Source organism: Eumetopias jubatus, unplaced genomic scaffold, assembly GCF_037043125.1.
Source record: "Eumetopias jubatus isolate StellerSeaLion01/CBP00866 unplaced genomic scaffold, mEumJub1_p1.0 scaffold_4, whole genome shotgun sequence".
Taxonomy (NCBI): domain Eukaryota; kingdom Metazoa; phylum Chordata; class Mammalia; order Carnivora; family Otariidae; genus Eumetopias; species Eumetopias jubatus.
The window spans coordinates 101,073,921-101,090,920 of record NW_028274810.1 but is presented as its reverse complement, the minus strand read 5'-3'; the positions used below and the strand labels follow the sequence as shown (position 1 = coordinate 101,090,920).

Below are 17,000 nucleotides of genomic sequence, written 5' to 3'. Positions count from 1 at the left end.
GATAGAATGTAGAAAAAAAGAAGACACGACTTCTGCGCTATCCCTGTCAAAGATACATCATCTAAATCTATTAAGGAAACATCATAAATGTAAACTGAGAGACAGTCTACAAAATACCCTATAATCTTCAAAAGTACCAAGGTCATGAAGTGAAAGAAAGACTGAGAAACTGTTCCAGACTGACTGATCAGCTGTAAAACAACTGAATCCATCAAACTGGCTCCTTTTACTATAAAAATCTTTATTGGGAAAAGTGATAAAATCTGAGTGGGGTCTGCAAATGCCATGGCAATATTTGAATGTTAATCTCTCTTGAGCTGGAGGCCTGTATTGTGGTTGTGTAAGAAAATGCCCTTGCTCATAAGGAATACCCCCAAGTATTAGAGTGTGGTACAGCCTCATGGTGACAGCGTACTTTCAAATGGTTCAGTTAGAAAAGGTCCTCTACTATACTTACAACTATTCTATAAGACTGAGACTGCTTCAAAACAAAGTGAAATCAATGAATTATGCAAGTAAAACTCAGAGTAGTGCTAGGCACAATAGGCCTCACTAACTCTGGCTATTGTTAGTAACATTATGACCATTGTCAGTTGGGGAGAGATTATTTCTAAGTCCTTGCGAGTGCGTCAGTTTATGATTGCTGCTAAATATAATGGCAGTAAACCTTAAGCTTCAATATTGCTTTAAAAACTCCTCAGAAAAAGAAAAGCGGAGAAGGCACAGGTGAATGATCACAGACATTCTCTCCTGGATGAGATTTGAGCTCTCAACTTGTTTTCCATCTGACTAGCAAGAGAAGACTCACTCACTAAGCAAAGAAACAAAAAATACAATCAGATGTTTCATGCTACAGAGCAAGTCTCTGAAGAGATCAACACTTTTATAAGACAGTATGGGGTGGGGGTGCGGGAGGAGCAACAGATCAGTGACCATCAATACAAGCTGCTACGTTTTATATGTTCTCTTCACTATCTCTACATGCACTTTAGTGACCTAAAAGAACCCGTATCTAGCAAGGGGAAACAAATGGACTGGTTCCTGGGAAAATTTGTGTTTCATAATGTAAAAGTAAACATCTCCTTTCAAATGGCCACTACCAAAATCTTTCATTCTTGCTGAGACTCGACCGTTACTCCCTTCCCCTCCTTCCTCTCCTAACTCACTGGCCTTAGAAGAACTTTTCAAAGGAATGAAACATAAACCCAGAGAGGGCCAGAAAGTATACTCGTACCAGCCAGTAGACTGAAGCTGCTGAGGTGAAGGGATGGGAAGGAAGCTGAGGGAAAGGACATCCAAAAATTCAATACCACCTACATGCGATATGGGGAGACAGGTTCATTTACTAGAAAAAGCTTAGATCTCTTTCTCAATAAAAAAAATTTTTTTTCAGGGCGCCTGGGCGGCTCAGTCGGTGAAGCGTCTGCCTTCAGCTCAGGTCATGATCCCAGGGCCCTGGGATGGAGCCCTGCGTCATCGGGCCCCCTGCTCCGCGGGGAGCCTGCTTCTCCCTCTCCCTCTGCCACTCCCCCTGCTTCTGCGCTCTCTCTCAAAAAATACACAAAATCTTTAAAAATTTTTTGTTCAATTTTGGTTCTCTCAAATTTCTCACTGAAATATTCTGACCATAGAAATGTATATTATTTCACATTAACATCACTTACATATTCATTATTCATTGTTATGTCAGTTTCATTAGAGGCAAGAAATTTATCTTTCATTTTTAGTAGTTGTATATTTTCAAAATGAATTTAATAATCAATATTCTAAGGAGAGTCAAAAATCCCGTGTTCAGACTTCCATATGTCAGCACAATCAACCAGATGGTTAATGGTCTACTTGGTAGAATCAAGACGTCTTAGGAAGTAGTTTATGTTTTGCTTTTGGACTTAACATTTTATGGGGTTAAAAAACAAACTTTGATATTTTTCAACCAAATTTATAATTCTTTTTGCAATTCCCAAGAAGCAACAAAAAACCTGACAGTTTACACAAGCAACCTACAGGATAGCTTGTGCCACCCCCATTTTATTGAGGTACAAACAGAGTCCAGGAAGTACCAGCCTTAGCCCTGGACACAAAGATGAAGTGACTGCCCCACCGTCAGAACCCAGGCTGCCTGGTCCAAGAGGGGGAGTCAGTCTTAATAAAAATATCAAGAAGTCAGACTAAATGGCTATGAGATACTGGATAAATAAAAAAGCAACTAAGGATAGTAGGCAGATGAATGCAGCCATGTCCCTATGAATAGAAATTATAATTATCTTTTTATAAGCCAACCTCCTTTAGTTCAGCCAAGAATACTGGTGCTTTGTGCATATGTCTATAAGGTCTCATTGGCTTTATGTATTAGGATTTTTGAGCTGATTTTTACTGACTTTATTTTGTAACCAGATTTTGGATTAGAACCTTCAGACAAAATGAGAATATAATGACATTATATTGCAGAGCACGCTGCTGACTGCAGAATTAAATTTGGGGTGAATCTTAAGTACACAATACCTGAGTGCAGAAATGTCAAAACAAACCCCAGAAGCAAAGCCTGATTACCTAAGGGCTCAAAATTCAGGCCTCTCTCATTAGTCAGACCCTTGTCGTTTGCATCCTATTTGAAGCTGGAAACATCTGCCACCAAATTTTTTACTCAAGTAAGTTTTGTTCCTTAAATGTCATGGCTAGCAAGAATACAGCATCACCATCCCTTATCAAAGATCCTAAGGGTCAGAAGATTTTTAGAATTCAGAATTTTTTAGATTTAGAAAGGTACTATAGCCATATACCATATACTATGTGATACACCACAAGTGTCTGACCAATGACCCCCTACTCCTATCACATTGATACTTTTGCAGTAAAAATTGTGCAAACTCACTCAACCCAAAATGAACTAACTCAAGAATACAAATAGCCTCATCTCAGTTCAGGCCAAGAATGACCATCCAATGAGCTTCGGCACCAAACTGAGCATAAAATTTTTTTTTATTTTTCAGAGCTTTCAGATTTCAGAACTGAGTTTGGGATTTCAGAATTAAATACAGAATTTCAGAATAATAAAAATTCCATGTCAATTACCAAGAAATCTACCCTCCCTGAAACTTTAAAAGCAAAGTACCAAAGAATATAGAAAAGTTTGTTTCCTACTGTCATACACATGTTCAATAGAGTAATCCCATCAAAAAGAAGAAGTCTGGAAAGGTCAGGTCTCTGACAAGATGAAATGTTCAGAAATATAATAACCAGGTTGGGGGAAAAAATTTTTTTTAGGGAAAAATTTTTAAAGTAGCCAAACATTGGAGCTTTAAAAAAAGTATGCAAAAATGTGAAAAACCATTCCAAACTTTCAGTGCAGGTGAATATGCTAAATAAATTATGGAAAATTACATAAATCAGCTTTTAACTACTATCAGAAAATGTGCTATGAGAAAGAAGCAATCCCATCTCAAGCTTCAGTCTCAAATGCTCACTTGGACTAACATTCCTGAGTTATTTCCGGGGAGGGCAACGGTCATCAAAGTCACTGTTCTGTCACTTGCAGTGGTCTCGGCCATATATGCTCTATCTCACAGATGCAGAACAGTTTGACGTTTCCTCTCCAAATAACTCAGGGCACTAAGAGCACAGAGCACCATGGAGCCACCACTACATGCCAGTATACTGCTCTTTCCAATAGGGGAGAAATACACCAGAAGCCTGCTTTTCACACAACCCCATCCCTCACAGATTTGAAACAATGACACAAACAGAGGTAAATTCTGCAAGGTTATGAAGCCCAAGCATTATAAGGATTAGGTTGTGTGCAAGCCAGGTAGGGAAAGCAGAGTCTTTCTACACTCCTATTGAATTACACAAACTCTTGTGACAATCTGAGCAACTATGGGAACTTCAGAGTTATAAAGTCGTATTCAGGGTGAAACCGGTGAGTCAGGGCAAATTTTTACACTCACTTTGTGAGAAGTATGAGATCTGCCACAAGCTTTACTTGTAAGTAGACATTCAAGTCTTTTTTTCATTTCAATTCACCCAACACCCCTCAAAAACCTACAACATATCAAAGCACAAGCTAGACAAGGAGAACACAAGCACAGAAATGAACAAATGGCCACCAGGAAGTCAAAGCTGAAAAGAAGTGATTCAGGATGCAGAATCTATAAACGCACTGCCATGGGCATGTCTCGGTGTTGTTTTTTTCAGATGAGAGACAGATATCCTGATGCTGCATACCTAAGCCACACTTTAAAACATAACTGAGGGAAGAATCACTCTGAATGACTGACAGCAACACGCATTGAAAAACGAGACCAGAACTTGTGCGAGTCTCTATTTACACAGTTAAGTTATATAATGCCATTTTTAATAAGCATTCAGCAAAAACAGACACATAACCAAAACAAGTAAAACATTTATTTGGTTGCTTCTTATGAATCCAAGAGCTAAACATTTAAAACACAAAAGCTATTTAGTCAATTCACTGATATAATCCAACTTGTGCAATGTGACAACCACTGATCAAACAGTTAAATCAATGTGGTATCACTGAAACTCTGGACTCCTTTGTATCTAAGACAGAAATCCAAGATATAACCAGGCAGTCAATAAATCCACATGTAATATAAACATTCTGAAATACAGGATGCTCTAAAATACTATCACTGATCAGCTTCTTTGTCACTGGAACAGGGCATACTTTTGAAAAAGAAAATAAAAGCTCAAGGGGTGCCTGGGTGGCTCAGTCGTAAGGCGTCTGCCTTCAGCTCAGGTCATGATCCCAGGGTCCTGGGATCGAGCCCCACATTGGGCTCCCTGCTCAGTGGGGAGTCTGCTTCTCCCTCTCCCACTCCCCCTGCTTGTGTTCCCTCTCTCGCTGTGTCTCTCTGTCAAATAAATAAATAAAATCTTTAAAAAAAGAGAGAGAGAGAAGAAAAGCTCAAATTTACTGTTTTCTAAAGGAAATAAAAAAAAAAAAAAGGTGACCACTGGATATTATATAAGACTGATGAATCAATGACCTCTACCTCTGAAACCAGTAACACATTATATGTTAATTGAATTTAATTTTTTTAAAACAGGTGACAATTCATTACACTATTACCCCTATAGTTGTTGTCTACAATATACACACAGAGAGACACTAACATGTATGTGCCAATAGAGCTTTAGGCAGCCTCTTAGGATTGTGACAAAGAATATACTGCCTTTTATTAACCCTAGATTATCTAAACAGTAACCTTCTAATTTTTATATATAATTTCTCAGCATCCTCTAGGAAAAGGTTTTCTCTAAAATAATACCCACCTTGCACCTGAAGAACTGAATGCAGTTCTTCCACTACCTTCCTCTGGCCAAGCAGCTTCTCTATCTTTCTAAGTCCTTATGTCTGTAGATTATGTTTCGGATGTCCAGAGCACAGACTACATGATCATCAGCTAACATTCTTTTTCTTTTTAAATCCTTAATCCATTGTAGTTGCATGATGATACAGAATAAAAATGAACGCACATACTCTTAAAGAAGTTCTTCCATGTGCTAAGTTAAACTACAATCTATTACAGACATAAAGATTTTTTTTCTGTTAAATTATTTTGATCCTATTGTCACTTAAAAAGTAATAACTCTACCTGTTACATAGATCTTACTTAGATGGTTGAGAACTGAATGTATCCATCTCATACCAGAAATCTTACTAAAGGTATTTTTATGAGTGTTTCTGAGGTTTTACTAAATAAATAAAACAAATGACTAACCAACACACTTTCCATAATGTCCTAGGTGTTTTCAGGGGCGCCTGGGTGGCTCAGTCAGGTAAGTGTCTGCCTTCGGCTTAGGTCATGATCCCGGGGTCCTGGGACTGAGCCCTGCATTGGGCTCTCTGCTCAGCGGGGAGGCTGCTTCTCCCTCTCTCTCTGCGCTTCCCTCAGCTCATGTGCACACACACACATGCGCTCTCATTCTCTCAAATAAATAAAATCTTTAACAAAAAATGTCGTAATTTTCAGGGCGTCTGGGTGGCTCAGATGGTTAAGCCTTTGGCTCAGGTCATGATCCCAGGGTCCTGCGATCGAGCCCCGCATTGGGCTCCCTGCTTGGCAGGGAGCCTGCTTCTCCCTCTCCCTGTAATATCCCCCTGCTTGTGCTCTCTCGCTCTGTCAAATAAATAAAATCTTTTTAAAAAAATGTCCTAATTTTCAATATGGTATCATGGAAGGCTTGACACAATGTACAGTAGGGTAATAAACTGCCAATTCATAGTTAAATTCAAAACACAGATCAACTAAATGTACATCTTTGCCTTGCCCTCTCAAAACCCAAATTTTCTCACTTCTCCTTTTCTTAATAAAATCAAGAGCAAACAATAAGCTGTTTTAGACACCAAAGACATTAATTAGAACACCTTCCGAAGAGGTTTACTTTGGGTTTTGGAGTTGGTTTTTTAAAATCTTACTAGCATATACCCAAATGTGTAAACACACACACATGCACGCATGCATGTGAGAAAAGCAAAAGTTCTCACTGAGTGGGCCCAAGTAACTCACTTACCTTGTCTCAGGGTTGTAGCCTAATATGTAGAAAAATGAATCCACTCGAGCTTTAAACTCTCTAGCAGCAAATATGTCAGAAAAATGGGAGATGTTACACTTCCCTCTGAAAATAAACAAGCATAACAAATACATTAGTATTACCGTCAACTGCTTTGCAAACCAAAACACTACTGGAGGGACAGAGGCAGGGGAAGATAAAACTAAATCCACATTACTCTATAAACATGTAGAATATGGCTAGACTCCATAATTACCAATTCAAAAAACTAGGAGTTCCCAAAAGAACTAAGAAAATGTCCAAATGTTTTATTTGTTTGTTTCAGGGCTGTGTCAACCTACAACTTCACAACTTAACTGCATTTACCTCAGCATTTTAGTCATGGATTAGAATTAATTAAACCACAGAGGTAAATTGAGGGCAGGGCTGTGATGAAAGGATATTAAACTACAAACGACAGGAAAAATTTAAACCACAGTTAAATTACTTTACAAAAAAAAATCCGCCTAAAGCCTTTCTAAATCATCAAAACAAAATGAGCCTTTTCTTCCTCCTACTTTACTATAGGCAGAATGTAAAACTGTCAAATGTTTTTCTTCTCTTTTAATGTGCAAGGAATAAAACGACGTGGAACTTAAAACTGACAGACTTTAACTTTTTAAATACATAGATGGACTCTAATACAGAAACACACACTTCCCAAATTTTCAGGTCATGTTAAATGACAGTAAGTTGGAAAATACCTTCTCAAAGAAATATTGCAATAAAAAGAGCAGTAATATTTCCAGGTTCACCTACCAACACAATTTAAACCGCACTACAGCTGAAAACTCTGCAATACGACCAAACTCCTTAAAACACAAAGACACACACACACACACACACACACACACACACACACACACACACACACACGTTGGGAGAATTTCCAGGGTTCCCAAGGAGGCAGGGAGGTTTTAAGCAATTCCCTTAGTTGTCACAGAAGGTAACTTTAACATCAAGTGGAAGCTAAGGGCTGTGAGTATAGCAGATGGAACTGGAGAATCAATAGTGCATCAGCAGCTCACATGGGATGCTTCCAGGGGAATGAATTCCTACCACTTCAACAGGCATTCCATTCCCATGAGGACTCCGTGAGTTGGCACATTAACAACATACACACCAGCTAATGACCGAGGTGTCAGAGAAAGAAACTAGCTGAGGAAGAGCAACATAGGGATGACATTCATTTGCTTCCTATGAAGAAATTAAAAAGCAACACCCTCCTTTTCCACAGAGTTGAAGCCTCAGTAATGGGCAGAAGCTAACTAAGCCTCAGCATGACCAAAGCCTCAGTAATGGGCAGAAGCTAACTAAGCCTCAGCATGACCAAAGCCTCAGTAATGGGCAGAAGCTAAGATGGGGCTCAACCTCCATTTTAAAAATTAAACAAAAATGCTTTTGATTTATTGAAGTTCCTTTGGGAAATACTGATAACATAATGCAGGGCTGTTGAGCACTTGAAATGTGTCTGGTCCAACTGAAGAGAACTGGATTTTAAATTTTATTTAATCTTAATTAACGTAAATTTAAATAGCCACGTGTTGCTGGTGGCTACCATACTGAACAGCACAGATTTAAGTAACATTTCCATCACCACAGAAAGTTCCACTGGAAGCACTGATTTCTAAGTAACAAGATGCAATTAAAGGGGATGGACTAGGAATCAACTTTGCAGGCCCAGGACCTATCTCTAGTATGTAGCTTGAACTAAAATGAGCTTCTGGAAAAGAAAAAGCAGGTAAGATACTTTTACAGATGAACAAACAATGCACTCACTCTGAAACTACCTACCCATCAGTCTGATGTGATTTAGTCCCTGAAACCTAGAAAAAATCAGTAAGTTCCTTCATCAGCTGAACAGGGATAAGAACACCTATTATACCCATCTCATATTAAGGAGATCAAATAAGAAGTCTATGAAACTTTATACACCGAAGTGCTACACAAAATAAGTTATTTCCATCATTGTCTGTAACTGGAGGAAAGTGATTCCTCTTTTACTAGTCTTCAGCATTACATTCAAGTGTACCCTATCAATGTATTCGTTAAAGGTAGAGAAACCCTACCAACCCACAATTCTAAACACAGGCACTGGAAAACAGACACGTTTTGTTCAGGAGACGGCTTCTCAGTCCCAACACTACTGACATTTTGGACTGAATAATTCATTTTTGTTAGGGGCTGTCCTGTTCTTAGCAGTATCCCTGGATATAGTACCCCCACATTGCAGCCACACATCATTGTTACGATCAAAAATATCTAAAGACATTGCCAAATGTTCCGTGGGGAGAGCAACACAACTGGTTTAGGGAAAGCCAGAAGCAGCAGGAACAGAAGCATATCATCTGATAAATGACCATGAAACCGTAATGAACGTTCTCATCTACCACTATGTCCTCTATTTGCTTTCTATTTGATTATGTGAAAGGTACTGATTTTTGTATGTTAATTTTGTATCCTGCTACATGACTGAATTCTTTATTATTTGATAGTTTAATCATTGGTTTTCTGAGGTTTTCCAGGTATATTAGCTGTTGTTTGCAAATAAACATAGTTTTACATCTTTTTTACTCTTTATTTCTTTTAAAGATTTATTTACTTGAGAGAGAGACAGAGACAGAGAGAGCACAAGCAAGGGGAGAGGCAGAGAGAGGGGGAGAAGCAGACGCCTCGCTGACTGGGAGCCCCACGTGGGGTTCAATCCCAGGACCCGGAGATCACGACCTGAGCCGAAGGCAGATGCTTAACCATCTGAGCCACCCAGGCGCCCCTTTTTTTACTCCTCCTTAACACCTGAATTGCACTGACCCTCCCACACAATGCGGAAAGTAATGGAAATAATGGGCACCCTTGCCTTGTTCCTGATCTCGGTGGAAATATCTCTCAGGTATTACTATTAAATATGATGCTAGCTTTAGAAATAATCACTGCTTTAGAGATATGGGATTTTGTTTCCCCTTAGATGTGACAATATGGTATACAATATTAGTATAGTCTCTAATAGTGAACCTACCTTGCATTCCTGGAATAAATCCCAACTGGTCATAATATCACTTTTATTGAGATATTAAAATTTTTAAAGGATTTGATTAACTAGATTCAATGTTTTTCTCTTCATTAATTTCTGTTTTTATTTCTATTTTCCTTCTCTGTGCTTTTTTGGTGTATAATAGCTTTCATTCATACTAGCCTAGAAACAATCCAAATGTCCATCAATAAGGAAATGGGTAAAATATCATTATATATTTGTAAAATGAAATACTTCACAACAATACAAAGCAAAGAAGTACTGATACATAGCACACCATGGAGAAAAAGTCTCAAATATTAAATGCTGAGTAGAAGTAGCCAGGCACACAAAAGGCACATACTGTATGATTCCATTTCTATTGAGTGAATTTCTAGAACAGGCAAGAGTAATTTATGGTGAGAGAAATCAGAATAATGGTTGCTTCTGGGAGGGAAGTTTTGAGAGGAGAGTAGCTTGAGAGAACTTTCTGGGATCATGGGAATATTACATGCCGTGTTCAGGGTCAAACAAATTTATCAAAATTCGTGAAAATATAAACTTAAAATGTGCATTTTACTGTATAAGTATTTTTAAAGTATTAGGGGAAAATAAAACAGCAAGAGTCACTAGCATGTAACTATGGCTGTTCAAAGTTCTGTTCTTGGGGCACCCGGGTGGCTCAGTCGGTTAAGCATCAGACTCTTGGTTTCGGCTCGGGTCCTTAGATGGAGCCCCGCGTCAGGATCCATGCTCAGCATGGAGTCTGCTTATCCCTCCCCCTCTACCTCCACTCGCATGCTCTTTCTCTCTCAAATAAATAAATAAATAAATAAATAAATAAATAAATAAAATCTCTTTTAAAAAATAAAAAATAAAGTTGCTGTTCTTGGCAATTAATGAGCCATCCTGTATGCAGCCCTGAGTACTAAGTGGAGCTGAAGATAGAGCAGGCAAGCCCACTATGGTTGGCATCCATTTTGAAATATCTTACATATCACCTCTTGCTGAAAAGTAGACCTTATATTTTAAAGACAAGAGATTACATTTAAAAAGTATGTGCGTATCGTTTTAAGCAGTCAATATTTTTTTTCTCCAAAGCACTCTTTTCATCTACTCTCTCAAAAGCAGTACATTTTTTGACAGTGTTTGTGGAATGAAGGATTAGAAACTGTTAAGAGGAAATTGTCATCACTCTCACCGTGCTGAAATATCTGATTACAGAACCCCCAAGGTCCTATACACCCCATTTCTAATGGGATGCTTCACTGTGAACAGAAATATGACTATTTAAGGGGCCTTTCATTCATCAGAAACAAAGGCTTCCTGCTGGACTCATTTTTGGTACACCTCGGTATTCCCTGGTGTGGTGCCCCACAGTTCCACCCTGGGTGCTGCACCATTTGACAAGTGCCCCAACTGGTGGGAGGAGGCAATCTGAAGGGGATGAAGGAGCAGGAAAAGAACCACCTTACACAGGAGACAATATGGAAATATAGCCCAGAAATTCATTCCATCGAAACTATCCACAACTGGGAAAGTCTCTGTAGATTCCCAGACATGTGCAAACCTCAGAGAAACTCGCAACAAGGTGCACAGGCAATGCACGGAATGCTTAGAGCAGCAGGCCGGCCTACAGCTTTGGTCATCACCCTTGCCTGAGCACAAACGGAAAGAAAGATCTTGAGACAAGAGTCAGCATCTTGTCAACTGTGAGTCATTTGACTAATGACAGGCACAGAAATTTTTTTAAAGTTTCTTTTCTGTTTTTCATTCTTCTGTTTCTCTTGCCTTCCCAGGGGTTATCTTTCTATGATTCATCTTGACTCATTTACGGTGTTTTGAGAATATGGCTCCACATCTACCTCCTATTTAGGAAACATAGTTTCCTAAATAGTTGCTGTATCTGTGACAACTGACGTCCACTTCCACTTCGACGCCTCTGCCTCCCCACTGTCAAATGGAACTGTTTTAAGCATCTCTTCTACATATGCTGAGCTGGACATCACTGCATCCTTTTGATTTATTTGTTGTTCTTTTTATCATTTAAGCTGGGAACTCAATCATTTGTTTTTTCATTGAAATTGATGTGTTTAGTGTAACTAGCCTTCTTTTCATCAGTGTTTTAAATACATGCCACAGATTCTAGTACACTGTATTTTTACTGTTGTTTTTAAAAATTTATTTAATTTCAGTTTTTATTTCCCCTTCTACTCAGGTGTTGTTTAGTAGGAAGCTTTATTTTTTTAAGTTTTTTATTTTAATTCCAGTATAGTTAACATACAGTGTTAGATTAGTTTCAGGTGCACAATATAGTGAGCCAACAGTTCTATACGTTACTCGGCGCTCATCATGGTAAGTGTCCCCCTCCCCTCCGGTGACCATCAGTGTGTTCTCTATAGTTAAGAAATAGGAAGTTTCAAATTTCCAGGTGATAGGGTCTTTCTGTTCTTTGTTTTTGTTTGTAAACTATAGTTTTATTGCCTTTTAATCAGATAAATGTTTTCTTTGTGTTCTAACATATGATGAATTTGAGAATGTGCCAAGGTATATAAAAAAATGTGTATTCTTTATTAGTAGGGTACAGAGTTCAATATATATCTGTAAGATTAAATGCATAGAAATAAATGTGTAACAAGAATGGTAACATCTCTATGAAGAAAAGTCTTAAATACTCCTGAGCGACACAAAAATAAACATGAACAAATGGAAAAACATCCCCTTGTTCTGGGATAGGACAACTCAACATGGCATTTCTGCATAGTTTGAGCTATAAACTCAATGCCATCAACCAGCTATTTAATGGAATGAAACACTTTAGTACGAAGATTTCCAGGAAAAACAAATAACTGAGAAAGGGGAAACTATCAGTATTACGGTAAAAAATACTACAATGCCTCCACAATTAAAAGAGCATGGCAGTGGCACATAAATGAACAGATGACAGAATAACAAGATGACAGAATACACACGGAAAGTAATCTGTGACAAAGCTGCCATCTTGAACCACTGAGGTAAAGACAGGCTTTTTGGTCTATGTGCTGCTGAAGTGAGCACAAAATAGGCTTTTTAATAAACGGTGCTGGGACGACTGAGTAGAACTCCTCTGTAAATCAGGTGCAGGGAGAGGCTTTCTAAGTAGTACTCAAAGGTGTGAGGGAATAAATGAAAAGACTGCCAGACTTGACTAGGTAAAAGTAAGTCTTGCAGAATTTTTTTCCAAAAACCATAAAAGAGAACTGTCAAGTGGGAGCAAACATTTGCAACATACACGAGAGAAAATGTAAAGAACTTTTATAGACAGACAAAAAAAAAATCCCAAAGGAAATGACACGAACAGATAACTCACCAAAAAAGACAAAAATATCCTTCAAACATAATGGAAAAACGCTCAAACTCACTCACTGTTAGTAAAATACAGTAGAATACTGAGATACTATTTCTCACCTATCAGACTGGCACTATTTTAAAAAATAAAACCACACGTTCTATTGGGGAAACAGAGGGAATGCAAATGGGCATATGCTTTCTGGAGGAAAACCACATATACCTACGCCTTTCAACCCAGCAATCTCTCTCTGATGAATCCACCCTAAAGATTCACATCCAACAATAAGGAACTACATATGCACTAGGATATTCACTGTAGCATCATTTATAACTGAAACATCCTGGAAACAACCTAAATGACCATTCACAAGAAAGCAGCTAAATAAACTAGGGTCCAGCCACACAGTGGAGTTCTATGCAGCTGTAAAAGAGAATGAGGAAGATCTCTATGAACTGATATGGAACAATTTCCAAAACATACCATTAAAGTAAAAAAAACCAAACACAGAAGCGTATCTGTAGGATGCTATCCTTATATAAGAAAAAAGAGGTTATAAGAACACAGACATGTATTTGCTCATTTGAAATGAAAACATGCAGGAGGGATAAACTAAGAAGCAAAGCAATCAGTTACCGATAGCAAATGGGTAGGAAAGAGGTGGGGGATGGGACCATGGTAAGAGAATTGACAACTACATGTCTGTCCACGGCCCTGACCCTCAGCAGCACAGCCACAGCCCACACACCCTCACATACCCAACACTTAACAACAGTGCACATCTGCCAGAAGGAGCTAGAAGTGGAAGACAAAGTCCAACAGATGAACCTAACTCTATTACAAATGGATAACACAGCCACACGCAAGGCGGTGTGAAAGAACAGAACTGACCTAAGCTACGCTGGAAAATGCTATCTTGCTGACATATTAAGACAAAATTTAAAGACAAAAATTTAGTCAGTAAATCTGTTTCTCACAGGGACATGGGTTACAAATTCTGAAACTATGGGTATTCTTGAAGAAAAAAATATTATATTTTAATAACAGGAACAGAATTTTTCACTGTTGAAGAAAAAAGTTGCAAAAAGAGGCATGATAAAATGAATCTTGTCGTGTTGGACTAGAAGCTTGCCTTCCCTCTCTGCTCTTAGCCACGCGAGGATACAAGAAGTTGGCAGTCTGCAAACTAGAAGAGGGATCTCATCAGAACTCAAACACACTGTACTCTGATCTCAGACTTCCAGCTTCCAGAACTGTGAGAAATAAATTTCTGTTATTTACAAGCCACCCAGTCTATGGTATTTTGTCACAGCAGCTTGAATGGAGTAAGACATTAGCGAAATTCAAAAGGGTCCTCAGTTCAGTTACATCGTACTAATGCCAATTTCCTGGTTCTGATAACCATACTGTAGTTATGTCAGATGTTAACGCTGAAGAAGACTGGGGGAAATGCAGGACTTACAACTTTTCTGTGTGTCTACAGGTAGCTCCAGATAAAAGAATTTTTACAGGACTGACAAGTATTCAAGAGCAGAGAGAGTATATTGTTCAGGTGGGTGCTCCCAGCACCTCAGAGCCCTTCCCCAACGAGCAGCTCAATGACCTGTTAAATGATGGATGAACCAATAAATAAAATGACTGTCAAGTTATGGGTGTCTAATGAAGTACTGAGCACATACAGACAAAACAATAAAAACGCTGATGGCCGAAGTTATTTCACATATAAAAACAACAGTTAATTAAAGCCAGGAAATGATCTTGGAACTGCAAAACTAAAAGCTCTGAGGCATCATGAAGCTCCTCAGGGAACTCTCAGGAGCTAAAGGACCTGTGTCAATGCTTAGGATGGCTGCGGAACCCTACAAAGATGGAATCCGTCTGTACCAATCACTGTAAGTATGATCCTAAATGCCAATAACAAAGTAAAGAGATCAGTTAACTCAGAATGAAAAGGGGGGAGATTAGCAGCTCTGCAGAGCCAGTTCAGGGTTTCTTGGCCCAGGGGGCTGCCAAAAAATTCATTCTAAAACATATTCCTATAAGACAAATTCCTAGCTAAGATGATAGCTTGTCACCTGACCTGCCTGAGGATATACTTTTTCTAAGTGATTCCTTGAAGAAGCAGATAATCAGAAAGTGGGGAAACAGCCCTGAAGTCGTTGAGACATTTCTGATACTTGGGAATTCGATGTTACAGGTGCACAGTAAAGCTGAAAATGCTGCCACATCCCATGTTCACGGTCCACAAAGCATCACAAAGCAATCTCTCTAGATCCTTTCTTTGATCATCAATAAAACATGATCCTTAGGGTGAAAAAAATAACACAGCAAACAAATTGCAAGCAATAATTTTTATTTAGCGTTAATAAAATTTATCTGCTCGTTCTCAGGACAGGTTTATCTGCTCATTCTTAGACCATCTAGAGATGGCTCCTTGAGCTAAACTCTTCCTCCCATACCTGAAGTAATCAAAGCATCCAATCAACTCAGCCAAGAGGCAACAGAAAAATAAAATAAATGGATGCTGAGTAATTGTGTCATCAATAACTCGGTACAGAACTACATTTAATTTCACTTTTTCTTTTCTTCCTTTTATGCTCTAAGTCCCAATTCAGATTCAATGACTGTAAGCACTACTCATGCTATATTGGGCAGGAGGCATTCTGAGAGACTTTTTCACACCCCTTATCTTACTGGATGTAGAACCAGAAGATGTGTGGTTCAGGGTTCTGTCACTTAATCACGTGGCCTTAAGTAAGTTTGTCAAAAGGATGGCTCAAAGTTAACAAACTGGACCTTGATCACAAAACTATGTGGCAGAGCCAAGATTCAAACTGAAGTTTTCTCATTTCGGGGTGCCTGGGTGGCTCAGTCAGTTAAGTATTTGACTCGTTTTCAGCTCAGGTCATGATCTCAGGGTCATGAGATCGAGCCCCACATTGGGCTCCACACTGGACAGGGAGTCTGCTAAAGATCCTCTCCCCCTCCCTCTTTCTCTGCCCCTCCTCCTACTTATGTGCTCATATTCTCTCTCTCTCTCTCTCAAATAAATAAATCTTAAACAAAACAAACAAAAAAAACTGAAGTCTCCTCATTTCAATCAGGTGTTTTTACTATTTTATCAGCATGGGCCAAAAACACATACTAGGGAGTAAGGAGAACTCAAAAATACTTCTCTCAAGATACTAACTTTACTATATGGCTATTGACAAATGTAATGAAGAAAAGAAAATACAGTGCCTGGGTGGCTCAGCTGGTTAAGTCTTCGTCTGCCTTCGGCTCAGGTCATGATCCCAGGGTCCTTGGATCGAGCCCCACGTTGGGCTCCCTGCTGAGCAGGGAGTCTGCTTCTTCCCCTCCCTCTGCTGCTCCCCCTGCTTGTGTGCTCTCTAATAAATAAATAAAATCTTTTAAAAAGAGAGAGAGAGAGAGAGAAAGAAAGAAAGAAAGAAAGAGGGAGAGGGGGGGAGAGAGAGAGAGAGAAAGAGAGAGGAAGGAAGGAAGGAAGGAAGAAGAAAGAAAAGAAAGAAAAGAAAGAAGAAAGAAAGAAAGAAAAAGAAAGAAAGAAAGAAAGAAAGAAAGAAAGAAAGAAAGAAAGAAAGAAAGAAAGAAAGAGAAAAGAAAAGAAAAGAAAAGAAAAGAAAAAGAAAAGAAACAGCAGCAGAACCCTGGCCTGAAAGGCAGGGATGAGGGACAGCCAAGACAGGAATTTAAAAAGAGCAGCAGGCAGCAACGCCGGATCTCAACACAGGCTTCTGTAACTGATGGTCCCACAGTCTCCTCTGAAAGTGAATTTAGTTTGGGTAGGTAAATACTATAACTCAACACAGAATAGGCTGCAGAGGAATGCTGTCTTCTGTCTGATTCACAATGGCTAACAGACAAAGTGCTGTCCTTCCTTCTAACACACCAGCTTGAAAGAGAAAGCTCTACATCAGTTTCCTCCTGAGGGAACGCAGTGGCAGGAGCCCCTCAAATTTACTGAGTCCCACGAATCCACACAACTGAGCACTTTGATCTTTGACAGGATCTTAGTGCCAAGCACTAACACAGTCAGTCTTTCTTTTTATTTCTCCTCCACGTTTTTTT

The 17,000-nt window shown here is 39.0% G+C and overlaps 1 protein-coding gene across 4 annotated transcripts in view; it reads right to left on the bottom strand.

Annotated features, from left to right (window-relative positions):
* The window catches only part of RERE (arginine-glutamic acid dipeptide repeats), a 411,621-nt gene that overhangs the window by 150,116 nt on the left and 244,505 nt on the right, over positions 1-17,000 (bottom strand). For all 4 annotated transcript variants that reach the window (XM_028108513.2, XM_028108516.2, XM_028108514.2 and 1 more), the window contains one exon: positions 6,535-6,639. In XM_028108513.2, the coding sequence (XP_027964314.2) occupies positions 6,535-6,639 (105 nt within the window). The remainder of the gene's footprint in view (positions 1-6,534; positions 6,640-17,000) is intronic.